This window comes from Notechis scutatus, chromosome 4 (genome assembly GCF_049901735.1).
Source record: "Notechis scutatus isolate UNSWTSFEM ecotype Mainland chromosome 4, rNotScu1.2, whole genome shotgun sequence".
Classification (NCBI taxonomy): Eukaryota; Metazoa; Chordata; class Lepidosauria; order Squamata; family Elapidae; genus Notechis; species Notechis scutatus.
The window spans coordinates 113,842,468-113,862,803 of NC_142012.1; the positions used below are offsets into that span (position 1 = coordinate 113,842,468).

General features: G+C 36.1%; 1 protein-coding gene across 1 annotated transcript; it reads right to left on the reverse strand.

The window, feature by feature from the left end:
• Nucleotides 1–1,574: 1,574 nt before the first annotated feature.
• Nucleotides 1,575–14,840, reverse strand: KCNK18 (potassium two pore domain channel subfamily K member 18). Its single transcript, XM_026668512.2, has 3 exons — nucleotides 14,551–14,840; nucleotides 13,457–13,600; nucleotides 1,575–4,125 (listed from the first exon to the last, which is right to left on the reverse strand). Exons 1-3 carry the CDS (start codon nucleotides 14,786–14,788, stop codon nucleotides 3,314–3,316), a joined length of 1,194 nt encoding a protein of 397 aa, XP_026524297.2. The 5' UTR covers nucleotides 14,789–14,840; the 3' UTR covers nucleotides 1,575–3,313.
• Nucleotides 14,841–20,336: the final 5,496 nt, after the last annotated feature.

Here is a 20,336-nt window from a genome sequence, read left to right on the forward strand (position 1 = left end):
ATTCAAATGAGCTACCCATCCTTTTATGTTCGAAGAGCATCTCCAGGGAATGTGTCATCCCATTATCCACATTGTGAGATCTAGAAGCAAATACTGCCTTGCCTGGAGGATCACAATTCTCATTTTGTGCTGCTGTCTAGTGGGCCTTTGAATTTCTGTAGTCCCAGTTGTAAAGAAATAAGAATAAAAAAACGCTGCATGAGACTAAAGATTCAATACCACAAATGATCCATTACACATAATTTTTTATTGGTATTATTTACAATCCGGACTAATATACAAGCCATTATCAATTGGTTTTGAGCAATTAACAATGATTGAGGGAACTACACCATGCCCATGTGCAACATGCAGAAATAGCAACATTTCTTTCATTTTTATTGTTTTCAAACAAAATACTTTATTGCCCATGCCTTCATCCTTATACATATTCATCCATAATGATTTTTAACTCAAACAATTGAAGGTTGTACATGGATACTGTAGACTCACCCTCTCTGTATCCTCCCATTTCCTGTTTCTCTTGCTGATCAAGATTATTTATTTATTTATATCCTGCCTTTGTTATTTTTTGATTTAAAAAAATCCAAGGTGGTGAACATACCTGATATTCCTTTCTCTTTAAAGGTTTCCCTCTAGCAAAACACAACTTCATATATGTGTACCAAATTCAGCTGGCTGGAGAATTCTGGGAGTTAAAGTCCACAAGTCTTAAAGTTGCCAAGTTTGGATGCCTCTGTAGTACACTGTAAGGGAGTTGATCTGCTTCTGCAGTGATCAACTCTGAAAACTGGAAACAACTTCATTTTAGATGGCGTTTATATTTGCTTGCCAGATAAGGGGGAAAAGGGAATTTGGTGAGAATTACAACACTGACATTCTTTGCAAGTTATGAATTTTATTGCTGCTGTATTTTCTGTATCCCTTGTGACTAGGATTTTTTTTATTGATTTAAATTTTCTTTTTGCATTTGGTTATGTAGAGGAGGGCAAGGAGTTACAAGAAGATGCCCTCCTTTGATAATGCTCCTGTAATACCAGCAGTGCTTCCAAGTCAACAATTAACTTTAGCCTGAAGAGGGCAGGGTGACTTTATTGTTCATGCCCTTTAGTTTACAACATAATATACTTTAAATCCACAAATCATATATCTTCATCCTCCACCATCTTGCAAGATGCTCTCTATTACGGTTACTTCCCAATTAACCTTCATACACCACCACCCCAGATGATTGTACATGGGCCAGAACAAAATGCTCAAATATTGTCTCAGAAAGCATTTTTCTAAAATGCCACTGGCAAGCTCTGGAGTCCATCCTTGGAAATAAAGATGGCACTATAGATATATGGAGTTCTTTATTGGCCAAGTGTGATTGGACACACAAGGAATTTGTCTTGGTGCAAATGCTCTCAGTGTACTCATAGTTGGTGTTTCGTAAATATTGTTTAAAGAAAAATAAATAAATCCTAATAAACCCAGGATGAATCCCCCAATCATCACTCAAGCCTCAAAGCTAGTTTCCCATCTCCATGTAGTAAAATGCCTATTAAAGTTATATATAATGTAATATTTTTAGATTCAGGTGCTAGGAAAGTCTTGAAAAGCTGTAGCCAGTCAACTGGGGGCTTAGGATGTCTAGTAAAGTGATCCTTTGGCTTTGTTGTGCTTGCTGCTGACTCCAGTTATGAAATTCAGATCACCCCAATTCAGATGGAGTCCAAACAGAAATCCTTTTATCTCATTTCCAGAGAAAAAATTGCTAACTACAGGAACCAGGAGCACTACTCAAGTGACGCTGAGGACACAGATAAACCTCCAAGTGCTTTAATGACCCTCTAAAAAGGATGCAAATTACCAGCTGTCTGCAAAGAATATAAATCTTTCAATTTCCTATCATCCTCTCAGAGCTGAAAAAGGTTCTTGGAATAGAAGCAAAACATCTTCAAAAGAAAAAAAACAAGAAAGTCCAGATGCCTCTTGAAAAAGCACCTTTGGGACTACCATGACCTGGATGACTGAGAATCTCTACAGACTTTTATCTCATAGTTGTGGTCGTGATCCAAAAGAATATCCTTCCCGTTTCTTTACTTACTTTCTGAAGAAATTCCAGTTTAGTTGCTGGAATCTCTTCAGAAAGGCCTATGGGTTCTAAAGTTTGACTCAGCAGCAAGCTTACTAGACTTCTTAAGACTTCTGTTGACTAAGACCTCTATTGGAACAAAAGCTCCCTTTTTTATGGTTAATCCACTTTGTAGTGGACTTTCCAGGTTCTGATAGTCCATGGTTGATCAGTACATGGACTTACTATCTTCTTGAAAAAGAAAATGGCAACCAGCTTGTTCATTGTTCAAAGAGTCCTGGAAAATTGACCTGGGAGCATTGCTGTGAAGTGGGGTGTGGTCAGATAAGTAGAGCTAGACCAGGAAAGGGCATAGACTCTTGTATGCTCATAAATGATTGCCTGAAAAGGATTTTTATCTCAATTCCAACCTTGTCATAAGAGATGCTATGAATGGATGAAGGGATAGCAAATGGCCAAAGTATTGATATAACAGATGTTTTAAATGTATTTGTAGATTCATGCAATGCATGATCAATTGTATCTCTTTAAAATTACAATTGAGAATTCTACCTCATGTTATTTTCTTAAAATAATTGCTGATGGATGATTACAATCTTTGATAGAAAGAAGCTTCTTAATATGTGAAGGAGACCTTTCTAATAGATGCTTGCAGATGCACTCTTAATAATAGAAACAGGTGCTCTGTTCTGATTTTCTCAACATTAATTTCCCAATTTTAGTGGCAATCCCATGCATGCCTATTCAAAACAAATATATTAAACTCAATAGGACTGACTTTCCAGCAAACTTTGTTGAATTCAATGGGTCTTACTGTTAGGTAAATGTACCCATGTTCACATTGTTATTCTATCACTTTCATATCCTAAAAGGAGAAAATGATTTTCAAACTAAGTACATTGAGCTGCTCAATGTAGTAATTCACATAGTTTACAGCAGGGCTGTCAAACTTGCAGCCCATGGGCCAGATGCGTCATGCACCAGACATGCCCTTGCCCGGTGTAGCAAAGGGGAGAAAAGTCATGATACATCATGTGACGTTGCCATGATGACATGATTTTGACACCCCTAGTTTACAGCAGATTCCCAGTAATGGTGAGGATATCTGTCTCATCCCTTGCTGGTTCTCTATTGGAAAAAGGCAAGCATCCATTCCCTTTATAGAATTCATTGTCTATGGCTCTCATTCAAGAAGTGATATTGCTTGCCTTCTTCGGGCTAGTTGGATGATCTTCATGTATTTTTGTCTGAGACCTTTTTTTGACCAATGCAAAAAAGCAGCTTCTTGTACAGACTAAGGATCCTGTGTTGTCCTAGCTTGAAAGCAATTATGACAATTTCCATCCCGACTATAATATAAACCGAGAAAAATAAGAAAAAGTTGGGATGTTGCAGTTTGATATCACCAAAGCCAATGGTGGTTAAGGTGATAAAGCAAAAATAGAAAGCTTCCTCAAAATTTAAAGCTTTTTCCCAGTGTGGAAGAACAGTGGCAGCACAGGAGATGTATGCAAAAACAATAAAAGTCATCAGTGAAAAGGGTACATCCAGCTGTTCTACTTCTTTCCCTATATTATTAATGCTGCTGATCATGTGATTCACCATTTCCCCTTTGTCCAATTCAGGACATGAATTAGATCGTTCAAATCTGGTCAGTTTTGGAGGAGCAAGAAGAGCATTTTCCCTGATAATAAGCCTTTCAAAAATTTCAACGTTCTGATTTTTCCCAGACTTTTTTTTAAAGGAATAATTATTTTTCAAAGCATCCTTAATATTTAAAGGCTCAAGAAGGACGATTTTGGCTGGCCCAAGTGAAGCCGAGCCTCCTTTTGAATCAGTGCTTTTTTTACAGCAAGATCTAAAAGAAAGCCTGGCTAATACTTTTGATTGTAGTTTCCGGGCTCGATTATAAGAGGTGGATAATATAGTTGCTAGGATGTCACCCATGTCGGTGAGGACCAGGAACATAAGAGGGACACCAAACAATGCATACACCATGCACAAGTATTTCCCAAGTCTCGTCACAGGATAAATATGACCATAACCTGAAACCAAAGAAAACCAGAGAAAATTGTTTAAATGTTATTTGTTTTTCTATGGCATTTCAATTTGAAAAAAAAAAAATGAATATGCATATAATAGTTGCTTTGGGGAGAGGTTCAGGTTTTTTTTTATTAATGTTATATTGGAGCAGTAATTGTATAACTTCACTAATTTTCTTTGTCCACTTATTGATATCTTTTCTAAAAATGCATCTTTGTTTTAAATAAATAAAATATGCATATCTGTTTTAATGAACCTGTTGCCTGCATTTAAAAAATGAAGGCAAATAAGAAAATCCTCCTGTTTCTTTTGATACCTGTTTTTTTTCTTTCAAAAAGAACTGTGCAGATCAGAGTTTTTATTGGAAAACATTGAGATGTCATGAACTGTTAAGTCCCGCAAAGCCCTCCAGCTGGTTCCTGTAACCCTAAGTATTTTCATTGGATGATTTTTAGAAATATTGTTAAATATACACAATTGCAATATGGAACGTAGTTTTAGTTACTGAAGAGCTCTGTTACAATGAAAAATTGCCTCGTTTTTGTTTTAGAACAGGGGTGTAAAACTCGATTTCATTGATGGCCGCATTAGGTGTTTGACCGCAGGGGTGTAGAGGGACATGGCTGTGGGGGGGTGGCGTGGCCATCTTGATGTCACTCGTGCAAGCGGTGCCTGTGGCTGCCCAAGTGCTCTGCCAGGAAAACAGGCTCCAAATCTCCATTTTTGGCTAGAACAGCCTCCTACAACCCTCTGCCAATGAAAACGGAGCTTGGGAGGGCTATACACAGTCCTTCATTGTTTTCAGGGCAGCCCTGCAGGCCAGATCTAAGCACCCTGCGGGCTGAATGCAGCCCACAGACCTTGAGTTTGACACCCCTGTTTTAGAATATTGGAATATTTCCACAGTTTACATGGAGTTTTATCTCCTTTCATATTAATCTGCCCAATCATTCGATCATCAGTCCTCCTATTATACCCCTTCCTGGGGATTTATTTAATGTTAGTCGAGATGTAGTCTTATCCACAGAAAACTCTTCTCTAGAGAAAAAGTATGTGCCAAAGTGATTAATATTTAGAGGCCTGCTAAAAGAACCATTTATTCACCATGACATTCCATATTCAACATGGCGTTTCTCTGTGTCTTCATCTGTTTAGTTACATGTTTGCTGCATGATCTTCAAACATTCCTAAGTACAGTAATGTGTTCTCTGAAAAAATATTAAGAAACAGATTGTAATTAGCCTATGGGGCTTAACTTTATAGTTCAACCTTGCATAGAATGTGTTTCCTAACCCCAAATTGCTAGAAAGCTGGATAGAGCAAGTTTCCCCAACTCTGTCAAAATAGTTGTCTTCATCACAACTGCCACCCAAATCATGGACAATCCTATTTAGGGCTGTGTTACATAGAATGCAAAATCCAAGCAATTGTGGTGGAATTTAGTACTCAATATGGGAACCTTTATAATGGCACACACATACCTTTTACTTTCCCAATTTTATAGCCATGTGATGTACATGTCCTGTTAAGCTCACACCTGTAAGCAGTGCTGAGCACGGCTAATTTTCAGGCTAGAGGGAACAGCTAATTGCTTTAAGTGTCTTTCTATCTTCTTTTTGTCCTTTAATCATAGTCATCAGAAGGACTTAACCCAGCTGGTGTTCTCCTAAAAATTTAACAAAGCATCTACTCAAATGCTAACAATTTGTGTCTAAGGGTATTAGCTATTGTGAGAAAGAATATTGTTTTTCTTTCCACTTTCAAAAGTGTTGGCTTCTCCTAGTTAACTCAGAACATATACAGTGACTCTGCATCCTATTATGATCATTGGTTTTCTTTGACTGCTAGACTAATCCTGAACTACTTGTCCCCAAACATGTGATGGGTTGATGATCCATGAACAGTTTCAGGTTCATAGATCAATAACAATTAGCTTTCATGGCAGTGTGGCTTCCTATGAAGGCCATCGGCTGAGAGAGCAGTGGGCTTTCTTGTACACTTTTGGACACTCTGAGAACAGACTGCTGGATTAGATGGGCCAGAGGTCTGATTCAGTATCTTCATTGTGGTCTGGACTGAAGTGCAAGGTCAAAGTTTTTTCAAGCATCTCTGAGATCCAGAGGCAGAATTTTGATTTGAACATAAGACTTCTTCCCACTGCATTCTGTATCAATGTAAGTCTTTTCTCCATTACTTTTAATCACTTAAGTCAAGAGAAAAATAAGCAGCAATGCATAGGGAAACCTAAAAGAGTGATATAAGGGTGAAAGTCATACTTTAACTAATTAGGTTTATTTTGTATTAAAGAAAAGTCTTGAAATATGTGATGATTCTCAAAGAGATTTCTACTATTAAATGAAATCCTAAAGAACTGTTGCCAGACTAAATATGCAACTGAACTAGACAGTCAACTAGTTTGCCCAGATAAAAGGCAGCTTCTTCCCTTGTTCCAAATGCACTTAATATTTAATATTCTGCACAGATTTAGTGGATGTGATGAAACAGATTCACCAAGCAGCCTCATAATTTAGGAAAGCAACATCAATATAAAAACATTTCTATAGCTAAAGATAGTTTTATTGAAAAAATAGTTTGGTTATTACTTAGTGTGTGTGTACTTTATTTTTTGTTATTATGTATGTGTGTGTGTGTGTGTGTGTGTGTGTGTGTGTGTGTGTGTGTGTATGGAAGGGAATGAAAATAAAACAATATATGAAACAATACTAACAATAACAGTCCTAACTATGTCCATTAAAATGTCTCTTTGACATGGAATGGAGCAGATCAAATGGTCTCAACCATGAGTAATAATTGTTAAAATTTCATGCTGTTTTTGTTTGGCTTCTAAAGTTGAATAAATATGTAATAATGACAATTTTAACAGTTGGATGTTGCAGACTAAAGATTATTTTCAGTGCAAGAACCGCATCCTGTTGTTCATATATTTTGGAAGAGAATTGTAAGAAAAATCAATGCAAAGAAGAGATGTAATTTACCATTAACTCCAAATGCTTTACTGCATGGATTTCTACGTGATTATGTATCAACATTTAATGATTTTTTTCTGTATTGCTGTAAACAATAATTATAAAATATTGACACAATTTCAAGCCAGAGATCACTGAAGTATGTAAACAGCAAAAGTATTAAAATTCAGTGACATATTGAATTCACAATGAAAAGCAAATAGGAAAAAATGTCAAAGGGCTGTTCATATTGCATGCTTTTAAAAAAAACACTGAATATCAATATGACACTGTCAGCCACAAACTATTGGAGAAATCCCTATTACTTTATATGTAATAAGCATCTAGAGTTTGTAAATTTGATTCTTAAAGCAACTTAACTTTATTTTCAGCTAAAACCTAAAAAAATGATTTCTATATAAATGCAGAAGAAGAAATTGTTTACAGAATGTTAGTGATAATATTTTAATAGTTCTTTATGAAAATATAATAAAATAGAATATATTCAAGATGGAATATGTATGTAGAGAAAATATATAGGGAAAATAGAAGATCTACCCTCTATCTATCTAAATATCTATCTATCCATATCTATCTAACATCTAAGGTGCTCTTAACCATCCTAATAATCAAACACAAAGCCTTCTCATAACAGTAGCAATTGAACAAAATTTTACTGCCCAATTTTGGAAATTTTAATAGAAAAGCCAATTAAATAAAAAGCAGTTTTACATCAGCATGTAAAAAGTCAAGTTATGAGCAGTGAATAGATGCAGAAGTGAAATTAAAATTGGCCTATTGGTTCAGTTGTAGACTGTATTGTTATTATATCTCTTCTCTATACATTTTAAAGATAAATATTACTAACATGAGGCAAAAGTAATTCTATAGAGATGCTTTGGAAATATGCTTTCAGTTCTTCAATTCTGTATGCCTAGAACAAGAACTTTCTGTTTGTTTACTTGCATGCCTTGTCTATTCCAAAGAACATCAGGAATGAAGCTCAAAAGCCACAGGAGAACAGATCATTAGCTGTTCTTTTCCTCCAATGGAATGAAGCATATCAACCAAAGAAAGCTGAGTCAGCAATGTGCCCTAAAGAATTCTCCTTCAAACTGCTCTGAAAGGCTATCCAAGGCCTAGCCAAAAAGCACATTTTGGAGTTGAACAGTACTCACAATAAGCTCCTGATGAATTCTGACTGAATGGTTTAAAATGATCAGAATAGGCATACAATTAGGCACCAAACAACAGTAGGCTTAACACCTTGTATTGAGTTTACGTTTTACCGACAAAGAAATAAAGGGAAATTAGTATAGAGCCATTTGAAGCTATTTAGCTCTAATCAACTAGCCATACCCTTCTGGGATTCGAACCCCAGCCACTTGCATATATTAGATAGATGCATTAACCTCTAAGCCACAAGCTGTCCTTGCTTTATTGACTATACCGTGGGAGAAATTAAGTGTTTTTCTGGTGAGACCAGTCTGGCATAGCTGACAAAGCGAGGAGAGCCTGTGGTTTAGAGGTTAATACCTGGTGGCTCAGTGGCTAACACGCTGAGCTTGTCAGCAGTTCAGGGGTTCAAATCCCTAGCACTGCGCAATGGCGTGAGCTTCCGTTACTAGTTCCAGTTTCTGCCAACCTAGCAGTTCGAAAGTATGTAAAAATGCAAGTAGAAAAATAGGGATCACTTTGGTGCGAAGGTAACAGCGTTTCATGTGCCTTTGGCATTTAGTCATGCCGGCCACATGACCACGGAGATGTCTTCAGACAGCTCTGGCTCTTCGGCTTTGTAACAGAGATGAGCACCCCACCCTAGAGTCAGAAACGACTAGCACATATGTGCAAGGGGAACCTTTACCTTTTTAATATATGCAAATAGCCCTGGTTCGAATCCCAGAAGGCTATGCTAGCTGATTAGAGTTCAATAGCTTGAAACAGATCTATGCTAGTCTCCCTTTATTTCTTTGTCAGTAAAACGTAAATTCAACACAAAAAAACAGTTTGTTGCAAAAGTGACTGCCTGTAAAGGCTCCTGGATTGGGGCTGAAAGGCGAAAGCAGAAGCAGTTTGCTCTGTCCCATAGTTGGGTAGACCAGGTTGCCATGATAGAGTGGTTTCACTGGAAAAATGCTTAACACCTTAGTACAAAACTTTAAAATGGTTGCAGAATGTTATATGTTGGAACTGACAGATGTAATGAGTACTGGAACTAACAAATGTAATGACTGCACTGATAACTTTGTGAATTTAGCTTGTAATCTCTTGAGTTTACTGTATCCAAGAAGTAGATGGCCGGAAATAGTTACCTAGATATTTAAACATCTTTATTTACTTGATGGAACTGCTTCTGATATTTCCTTGAATGCTGGCAATGTTGCTTGGTGAAGAGTAACATCTTTGCTTTCATTGGGGAGTAACATTTTTGCTTATAAGTAATTTATTTCTATAATCTTCATCTTTGACACAGGTAGAAATATACTAACAAAATTATATCTAGTTCCTTCATTATCTACAGAGCATATGCTATTGCTTGTTTCTTTATGTTGTTGGAGGGGTGCAATGGCTCAGTGGTTAAGATGCTGGGCTTGTCAGCTGGAAAGCCAACAGCTGGAGTTCAAGACCATGGCACTGTGCAATGGGTTGAGCTCCCATTACCTGCCCCAGCTCCTGTGGCTTAATAGTTCAAAAGCATGCAAGTGCAAGTAGATAAACAGGTATCACTTCAGTGGAAAGGTATGTGCCTTTGGCATATAGTCATGCTGGCCAAATGACCATGGAAGGGTCTTCAGACAACACTGTTTCTCTTGGCTAAGTAAAAGAGATGTCCAGTCATTTCCTAGAGTTGGATGCAACTAGACAGAGGAAACCTTTACTTTTATATGTTGTTGAGCTGCAGCTTTTAGTATCCCTAATAACTTCAATAAGCCTGGCTGAGTGAAGTGATGATATATAGTTGTAATTTGGCAACATCTCACTGGCTGTGCCTTCTAATTGAAGGATAGTACAACAACAGGAGTAATCCTATTAAATCTCACAGGACTTACTTGCAAAGTTTCACATTAATAGACTTAGATTGCATTAACATTCATCACAAACTACTATAAATTATTGTTTTTATTTTATTATTGCAATTAAAAATAAAAGCAGAGCAGAAGCCTTGGCGTTGCCCAATAATTATTAAACACTTGGATGGCAAACCAATAGCAATATGGGTGCCAATTATGAGAAGATATATCATATCTTTGTTTAATTATAGTAGTTGATTCCAAATTTAATGAGGAATTTGAAAATAATGTTTACAATTTTGATTCTCAATTTGTGTGATGAACTTTCTTTTTGGGGTAGTATAAATCAGTGGTCACCAACCAGTGGGCTGGGGACCACTGGTGGTCCACAAGAAAATTTTGGTAGTCCATAGAGAAATGTCACCCCCAAAGCAATTAATCCAGGCTGTGCGGGAACACAAGGCTGCTCCACCCACATGGCCCATGGGCAGGGGTGGGATTCAAATTTTTTAACAACCGGTTCTGTGGGCGTGGCTTAGTTGGTGGGCATGGCTTGGTGGTCATGTTATTGGCTGGAAGTGGCCAACTCAATATCGAGGCACGCACCTCCTCGCCTGGCCTCTCACGACTGTGGGGATGCTGCAACAGTCGTAAGTGTGAAAAATGATCATAAGTCACTTTTGTCAGTGCCATTGTAACTTTGAATGGTCACTCCACACAAGCAAAGTACCAACAAAGGAGGGGGGAAAAACTCCAGAGAAGTGCCTGAGACAGGAAGTCTAGTCCTTCCAAGAATGTAATAAGGGTTAACAGAGAGGCAGTTTCTCTAAGCAACACCAGAATGTTTCCTTCCTGCCTTTCTTACAGGATTAGGCCAGTAATTTCTTCTAACAGCCAGTTCTCCAAACTGCTTAGAATAGCAACCGGTTCTAGCGAATAGGTGTGAATTGGTAGAATCCCATCCCTGCCCGTGGGAACACAAGGCTTGAGTTGCTTGCATTGCGAACAACACGAGATAGGGAGAGGAGGGGGGAAGGGCAGAGGGGGGGAACATGCTCCAATCACCCCACATGCCTCACCTGACCACCGGGCTTTCCGCTTCTTTCTTCTTTTGCTTTTGGCTGCATGCAAGGAAAGCAGCAAAAGCCTTTCTTTCTCTTCCCCAAACTCTGCCAGAAATGAGTCTTTGGGACCCTGCAAGGCATCCTGCTGCAAGAGGCTGCATCGGCGTGACAAGTCTCACAAAGACTCATTTCTGGCAGAGTTTGGGGGAAGAGAAAGAAAAAATTCTGCTGTTTCTGCTGCTTTCCTTGCATGAAGCCAAAAGTCTCTCTCTCTGTCTCCCCCTGAGAACGGAGCTGGACACAGTAACCTGCGATCCCAAATAAAGAATGATTGATCAATAGGAAAATGGGGTGGGGAATTTTCCTTCAGACTTTTTTGGGGATTTTCCCAGGATCTCTGGTCCATGGGATTAAAAATTATGAGTTTGGTGGTCCCTGAGGTCCAAAAGGTTGGCAACCCCTGGTATAAATGATAACTTTTACGAATTGCCTATTAGCAAATATGATAGTATTAAGGCTGTTCACATCTTTGAAGAGGCACTTTGAGGGAAGTGTTCCTTCAAAGCAAATATCATTTCAGTTCCAACCCATAATGCAGAGCAGCTGCAGATCTTCATTTGGTTAAAGTGCCTTCTATGTATGCATAGAAGTCACTATTGATGAGTCAAGCAACCAATTGAATCCACTCTGCCTAAAAGATTGAGATGTTGCTGCCAGCCTCCATGAGGTGTCATAAAAAGATAGAACAATCTGTTTTCACTAGGAAAAGCGTATTATGAACAAGTAATTTGGCAGGGTAATAAACATCTGGAGAATTATCAAACTTCACAATGATGTTGGAATTAAGACCAACATATATACTACTGTATAATTTTTGGTAAGGAAACTCATTCTATATCCATGTTAGTCTGTCCTAATTTTATTTGATGAGTTGTTTGTATACAAGTAAGTACATAATACGAAATATGAGTAGTCCTCAACTTATACCCTCAATTGAATCCAAAATTTCCATTGCTAAGCAAGATAGCAGTTAAATGTATTTTGTCGCATTTTATGATCTTTCTGGCCACAGTTGTTCAGTGAATTGCTGCGGTTGTTAGGTTAGTAACAGAGTTATTTAGTGAATCTGCCTTCCTTGTTGACTTTGCTTGTCAGAAGGTCACAAAAGGTGTTCACATAACACTGGGACACTGAAACCATCATAAATACATGTCAGTTGCTAAGTGTCTGAAATTTGATCACATGACCACAGAGATGTTGCAACAATCATAAGTGTGAAAAGTGGTCATAAGTCACCTTTTTCAGTGCCATTGTAACTTCAGTCACTAAACAAATGGTTGTAAGTTGAGGACTACCTGTATGGATAAACCTAATCAAAATGGGGTGGGGAGGGAATTAATGCATTCTGGATCACAAGGAAGCAGGGCAGCGGGGTGGCAGAAGTGGAACAAATCTACAGTATATTTTTATCTATTGTACCAGAAAACAGCCATCTGTGTTAATTGTTACTAACCGTTGTAACCCAACAGTTAATTATTATGACTGCTGTCAGAATCCTCAAGACATGCAGCATGTGTAGGGAGGATATAAATATGCAATGCAAAACAGGAAAGTCCATTTATGCCAACCAATATGACTGAGAGAGATTATCTCCTTGACTGACCTGTATTGAAAAGTTAGGTCTTCAGATTACACCTCTATTTACTTGAAGAACCTAACCTTGTTTATTGAGGCTCCCAATCATAAATGCAATTCCTTACATCTTCAAGGAAATGCAAGTGGATGTTCACTCTCAACCCAATTCTGCCTAGAGAAGCAGAAGACATTGGCAATGGGCCTGCCCATGGATCTCGCACATGTGTGCTTGTCCTTTTATTCACATTGTGCACTATTTGGGCAAAATATTTTCACATGATTTGGGATTCTGGCATCATCAGTAAAACTCCTGATAACTTTCATCCATCTTTGAATAGGATATTTAATTGGTGAAGCTTCATGTCCACTGATAACATTTTCTACAAGGTCTTTGTTCCTGCAGTAATTACAGTACAGTACACACTTACTCAAAAGTAAATCCCACTATGTTTAGCTGAATTACTTCCATGTAACTGTGAAGTGAAAGACTGTGGTGAAGGTACAACTAGAAATTAGTGGCATTATTTAAATAATTTGAGGCCTAGGTCATATGTGCTGACTTTAAAGGGCTCTGAATTTCATTGAGGCCTTTTCTGCTCTACCTTTAGTTAAACCAAGTACATTTATTGCAAAATACTTTATACAAATCATACTGACCTACTGTGGTGAAGACAGTGCAGCAGAAAAAGAGAGAGCCAAGAAAGGACCATTTCTGTGAGGGATCGGTAAACCATGAAAAGTCAATTTCATTGATCAGATCACGTGTCCTGTTTGTAAATATTTCATTCTTGGTCTCATTATCTGTTAATAAGTAAGCAAGATACTGTCATTAGTAAATGGAAAATTAAAGACTACATACTACTGCTATGTTACGTCCATAGAACTATGACATGTTGTGGCAATGAAACATGGGAGGCAGCTTATTTAAACACACATGTCTTCCATTGACAGGAAACAACTCCCTCTATTTTGCAGCTTTCCTCTTTAGTTCTTGAATGTAGCTACTCTCTATACTCAATGTTAAAAGAGAAATGCACAGTTCATTTGGTCACATATGCTCCAGAATTAGCCTTGGTATTAACAAGAAAACTCTAATCTGCTTTACAGATTAACTTCTTTCGCAGCGTAATAGCTGGTGACATTGAGAAAATGTTGAAGGAATGTTAAGGAGGAAAACAGATTCATTTAACACTAACAAAAAGCATACAAAAATATTGTTACTGAACATTTAAAAAGTAGATCAATCTTGAAAACATTCTTGGCATGTTCATTTTTCTTAGAGTGCCTCTTTCAACAATGATTACAGTTATGTTAGCTTCAATCTCCTCACAAATGTGCATGCTGAAATGGTTCCATTATTCCCAGGGACTAGTAGAGGTTTAAGGAATACTTTAGGATTAAAACATTTATGATCTTAGCATTTTTGTAAATGCTAAGCACAATCTATGTTAGAGTAAATTTTTAAGTCATGCTTTGTTTTATAGATATTTTTCACATTCCCGAATCTATTCCTAACAATGTTCCACAAGTCATCAAAAGCACACGTATGATTTTGGGGAGGCAGGGGAGAGAATCAGCGAGTAAATTTGCCTGCACAATTAAGAAATCCTTTCAACTTAAGCAAGAAAAATATAATGCTACAGAAACTCAGATCCCTACATATATTTATATATTCAAAACAAGAAGAGAATGACGATATATTTGGTGCAATTAACTTGGTTGTATCCTCTGCTAGCATTACAAACTCTTACCTGACAAATCTTTTGACAGATTCCAAAGTTTCAGCATGAAGCTCCTGTATGCTTCACCTTCATGGCTCTCTCTGCAGCCTTCAACATGAGAAAACATGACAGCTCCCAGAAGGGCATAGATCACTAATGAACAAATGAAGCAAGCATGGGAAAAGATAGCCCAGAATATCTGACAGCAAGTCCTTTCCTTTGGTTGCGAAGGAAACGTGTTTGACTTCATCTTCGCAAATCTTTGCATCAACAAGACCAGACAGAAGACTTCATGAACAGAGAGAAAACATTTCTGGAACTCAAGTAGACCATCTTCTTGACCAACAGAAACCTGTACCCTAGTTCTGTTTCATAGCTAAAGAGCTGCTCATTTTATAGCTGGAGTTATTTTTACAATATCCAAAGAACCTGGATAGAGATTGCAACCAACTGTGTCTGTCAGATGCTAATACTTTGTGCAGAAGAAATATTGATTTTTCTCAAGTGCTGTAATGCGTGCATATGACAAGCAACTATACGCATCAATGGTTATCACCATCTGATAGTTGAAGGAAGAGGCTATTTGTTTATGGAGCTATGTCATTTGCAATGCCCTGCCCTTTGGAAATAGCCAAAGCAAAATTTCCAGTAAGAGAAGGCAAATAGCAAAGAATAGATAATGAGTCCATATAAGCAAGTAATGGATCTTAATACAATTGGGGATATTCCCCAAGGAGTGAAGATGCAGCATCTACTTTTTTTCTCCCAAGAAAGCTATTAGGCTTAATAAAATACTAACTACTCTATCTTCCTATTCTGCTCTGCTACCAGTTTACTATTTTTTTTAAACAAAGTTTTTATTTTTTACAACAAACATACAAACAAAACATAAAAACATAAAACCCTCTTTCAATTATATACATACAGTGTGTCAGTTGGTTACAATCTTTTGTGCTATCCTTTTTTTTACCATTATTCACAAGTTATATAAATTCTCACCTTATCAATCTAGCTTGTGCTTATCAATTATTAAACATTCATTTGACTAAACTATTTTTCCATCATTTTATATGAGATATTTTAATTTTCATTATGATTTAATCTTATACATTCATCCAATGGTTATATATTTTGTATTGTATTCTATATCAATCTATTAACTTTTATTGTAAGGCTTACTAATCTATTTCTTTACCATGTCTTTTTATCTAACCATTGATAAAATAAATCCCATATCATATAAAATTGTTTATCCTCTTGTTCTCTAATTTCAAATGTCAATTTACTCATTTTGGCACAGTCCATGATTTTTTTAATAATTTCCTCCTGCATAGGTATTTTTTCATTTTTCCAATTCTTAGCAAATACAATTCTAGCCGCTGTTAAAACATTTACAATCAAATATTTCAATTCTTTACAATATATTTCCGGTACAATTCCCAATAAAAATATCAGGTTTAAAGTCTATGTGTTGTTTTGTCATTTTTTCCAACCATGTGTGGATTATAGTCCAATATCTTTTTGCATCCGAGCATGTCCACCACATATGGTAATATGAACCAGGTATCTGATGACATTTCCAACATTTGTCCGATTTATTCTTGAACATCCTTGCAATTTTCGTTGCGGGTAAGTGCCACCTGTAAAACATCTTATACAAATTTTCTTTATATGCAGTTGACATTGTCATTTCATAATTTTGAAACCACAATTTTTGCCATTTATCTAAGTCAATCCCATATCCAAATTTCCCCCTCCCCACGCAATCATTGTTTCTTTTATTTGTTCTTCTTCTAATTTAAACTCTAGCAAATGTCCATAAATTTTTTTTATTACTTTTTCATCAGTATCTGCCAAAATTTTATCTAAATCAGTCAACTTATCATAGGTACCTTCTGTTTTAACATCTTTATCAAATCTACTTTGTATTTGCAAATATGAAAACCAATTCATTTTTACACCTTGTTCTTCCAACACTTGCATAGATTTAAGTTCACCCTTTTCATTCAATATCTCACCGTATCTAACTGTTTGTTCCTTTTTACATATTATTGGATAGGAAAAAGCTTCAATAGTAAATAACCATAGTGGAATTTTAAAATAATATTGCTTTTTTATCTTCTCCCAGTTTAGAAACAATGCTTCTCGAATATCAGTGTTTCCTGGAATGTCTTATAAAATTCCACTGGCAAACGGTCCGGACCTGATGCTTTCCATATATTTTGCTTTTTAAAAGCTTCTGTTAATTCCATTATTGTTATGTTATTTTCTAACATTATTTCAAAAACTTTGGGTATCTGAGGCAAATTTGCTTCCTGTAAGTATTGTTGAATTCTTTCTTCCTGAGCATTCTCTTAATGGTACAGTTTTCCATAATAATCTTGAATAATTTTTTTCTTCTCTTCATTTCCATAGCATACAGGTCCTTGTTCATTTATCAACTGATTTATCCTTCTCGAATCTCTTTCCTTTCTCAATTTATATGCTAACCATCTGCCTGGTTTGTTTGCATCTTCAAAATAGTTCTGCTTAGCATTTTTAATTTTTTGTGCTATTTCTTCTTTTTCCATTAGCCCCATTTTATGTATAGTTATGTCCATTTTAATTTTAATGTCCTTTTTTGTGGAAATTTCTGTAGTTCTTTTCCCAACTTCCTGTAGTCATCTTCCAATATTTTAAAAGTTTTTTTCTGTTTTATATTTCTTTTCCTTGTGTAGTCCATTATCAAGCCTCTTGTATAAGCCTTCATTGTGTCCCAGAGGTTCTGTAATGATGTATCCTCTTTTTGTGTTTTCTTTAACAAAAAAAGTCAATTCTCTCTCAATTTTCTGTTTAAAGTCTTTACCAGTTTACTATTGAGGCATTTGCTCTATGCAAAACTTCTGTATCTTGAACATACATGAGTTAGAATGTGTTCCTTGTATAAAATTACCCCCAAATATATGGTTGGGTGAAATTTTCCCCAACTTTATATCAGTTTAGTAAGCAAGAAAAATATATAAGAGCTGTCCTTTATTTTTGTAATTTATTTACTGTATCCCAGCCTAGTCCTAAAGCACAATTCAGTTTAGCCAGAATTCTTACTACATAGTGGGAAACATGCAGGAACATGGCTAGTACAATTTTATTCTCATATTTTGCAGTTACGGTCCTTCCCTTGGCTCATGAAATGGATCTATGAAATGGATCATCGCTATCCTTCAGCTAGGTAAACCCAAAATCAAATCTTAGAGCTACCAACCAGTTGCTCTTTTGAGTATGGTAATATAAATTACTGGAAAGACTCCTACAACAGGATTAGTCCAGTCCTGCTTGAAAATGTGTCTGTTGAGCAAGTAGGTTTCTGCCCTAACTGTAGTTGTACAGATAAGGTTCTCTCATTAACTACATACATAGAAGAAGGGTCACATATATAGAAAGAAAACCTCTTTGCTTTTGTGAACTTTTAATTGCAGCACACAACACTTTTTGGAGACTAGGTCTCATCTAAAAATTCTTTTGAGTAATAGTCTATAAGAAAACCACTCAATATATATAGCATGTTCACCAATAGGAAGTTCTGTGTAATTATGGGAAACATATTAGTAATGAAAAGATATTCAACAACAGCCTACTCCAAGGATTTCTTTTTTTTAAAAAAAACAAGTTTTATTAATTTTTAAAAACAAACAAATCATCATTAACCATTACATACTTAAACCTTTTTCCATTATAAATTTTACAAGTCAAATAAAACCTTATTTTATACAATATAATTCTATTTTAAACCATTTCCATATGAGCATACAAATACCTCTTATCCAGTTTCTCTTTACTTCTCTTTACTCTTATTCAATTTCACTATTATTATTTCATCTATTTCTTTCTGACTTGGTTACCATTATTCTCATTCTATGTTTCTACAAAGTTTTATTAATTCTCCCAGAAACATAAACACACAAAACACAAAACATAAAAAAAATATTTTAGGAAAGTAACTTGGCCCCAGGTATCTCTCTCTTCATGGACTTCAATTATATTCATGCTCATCTTACATGTCATTACTTATTTTATTTACCATTCTATGTCTTCTATATTAGCTTCTCCACACATTTCACTCTTCTTAATTCTATCTTAATTAATCCATCTTAATTTGAGTCATTATATTTGTATCTTTTTCCATTCTTTATTATCCCTTTGTCTCGTTCCTTAGAATAATAATAAAAAAAAGAATTTCTCCTGAAATCACTAATCAGAGTATGATGCCTTTCTATCTTCCCCCTAAATTAATCAAATTAACATTTAAAATAACACCTAATACCCAATCTGATTCTGCTTGGTACATTCTATCTACTAATGTTTTTTTTTTAAATAAACAAAAAATAATAAATCCAAAATGATTAAATACATAGTTAAGCAGTAGATCTAAATATTAAATCTTATAACATTCCCATTGCCTTTTCCAAAGACAAATGCTACAATAAAAAATTTATAATAACATCAATACCATAGTCTTATTAAACTCTTTAATTAAAACTCAATATTCTAAACATTCCCTTTAATATTTTATTAAATTTTAAAATCAATCATTACTAAACATTTCAACATTTTAATCTCTTATTAACTCTTAAACCATTCTAATTTTCTATTTCTAATACAATGCTATAATACCATCTTATGTACCTTGCAAAATCTTTTTTAAAGAAATTATACTATACCCTTTGTCCCTAAAAAAGATTCCTTTTTTCCCATCTAATTTCAAAACTTTGTGGCTTTTCTCCACCTTTTCCCTTCCTTTCTTCCCCCACCAGACCTTTCTACCCCCCCCCTTCTTCTAGCCTCTGCCTTACTGGCTTCCCTTCTCTGTTGTGTTCCTTTTTCCTTTTGTTTACTATCATTATATTGATTTTGCACCTTATTTTTCCCTTTCTTGAGTGTTTTTTTTAAATCTTAAGTCCTTCATTTTCCTTCCTTTCCCTCTTCCTTCTTTCTTAGTTAAATTCTGAAATTCATTAAAGATGGCTTCTTCTTCTCCTTCTTCTTCTTCTGCTGCCTCCATCTGTTGTAATGTTTGTTGATAGTTAGCAAGCGCCATTTCTAAAAAAAGGAAGGCTTCTTTCACACCATCTTTGCCATATTATTTTGTTTGCTCATATTCTTTTCTCAGTTCCTCAGCAGAAAAAGCCATTATAAATCTTTTCTTTTCGTTTTTCCCCCCTTCTTTCTTCTTGCAACAACCAAGATATTTCAAAAAAAATAGAACAGTCCCAAAGTCATCAATCAATTCAAGCCAAGGCAAAGTTCTCACTTTCTCTTCCTGGGGTAGTATCAATCAAAAAAAGAGAAAGTCCAAATCTGTATCTTAAAGCCTTATTGCAATATATTTCAGTCTTCAAATCCTTAAGGCATCTCCTCCAACAAAATCTTAACATATAAATATTTTTTTAGTCCTCTCCCTTCCCACTTATCACTTAAAGCCAGTTTTTACCTGAAAAAGACAGGTTTCTTAATATCCACTTGTTAATTCCGTAGGGAAGGAGAGTAAACTTTCCTTTCAGCACCTCCAAATTGCCGCTTATTTTCTCTTCTGGAAGGTATCATTCAAAAAGCCATAATTTCCAGGAATTTTGTTAAATATGTCTTAGAGTCCTGGGAACCAAGAAAAACTTTCTCTTTTCAAAGGCTTTCTCCTCTTCCTCCTGCGCATTCTTACCCGGCTGCCAGCTTCTTTGTGGCAGCCATTGCAGACCGCCGCTGCACTGTCTTGGGAAAAGGGGGTTCTGCCGGCCGGGAAGGGGGTCTGCAACACCCCCAAACCCCTCTCCAGATCCCCCCTA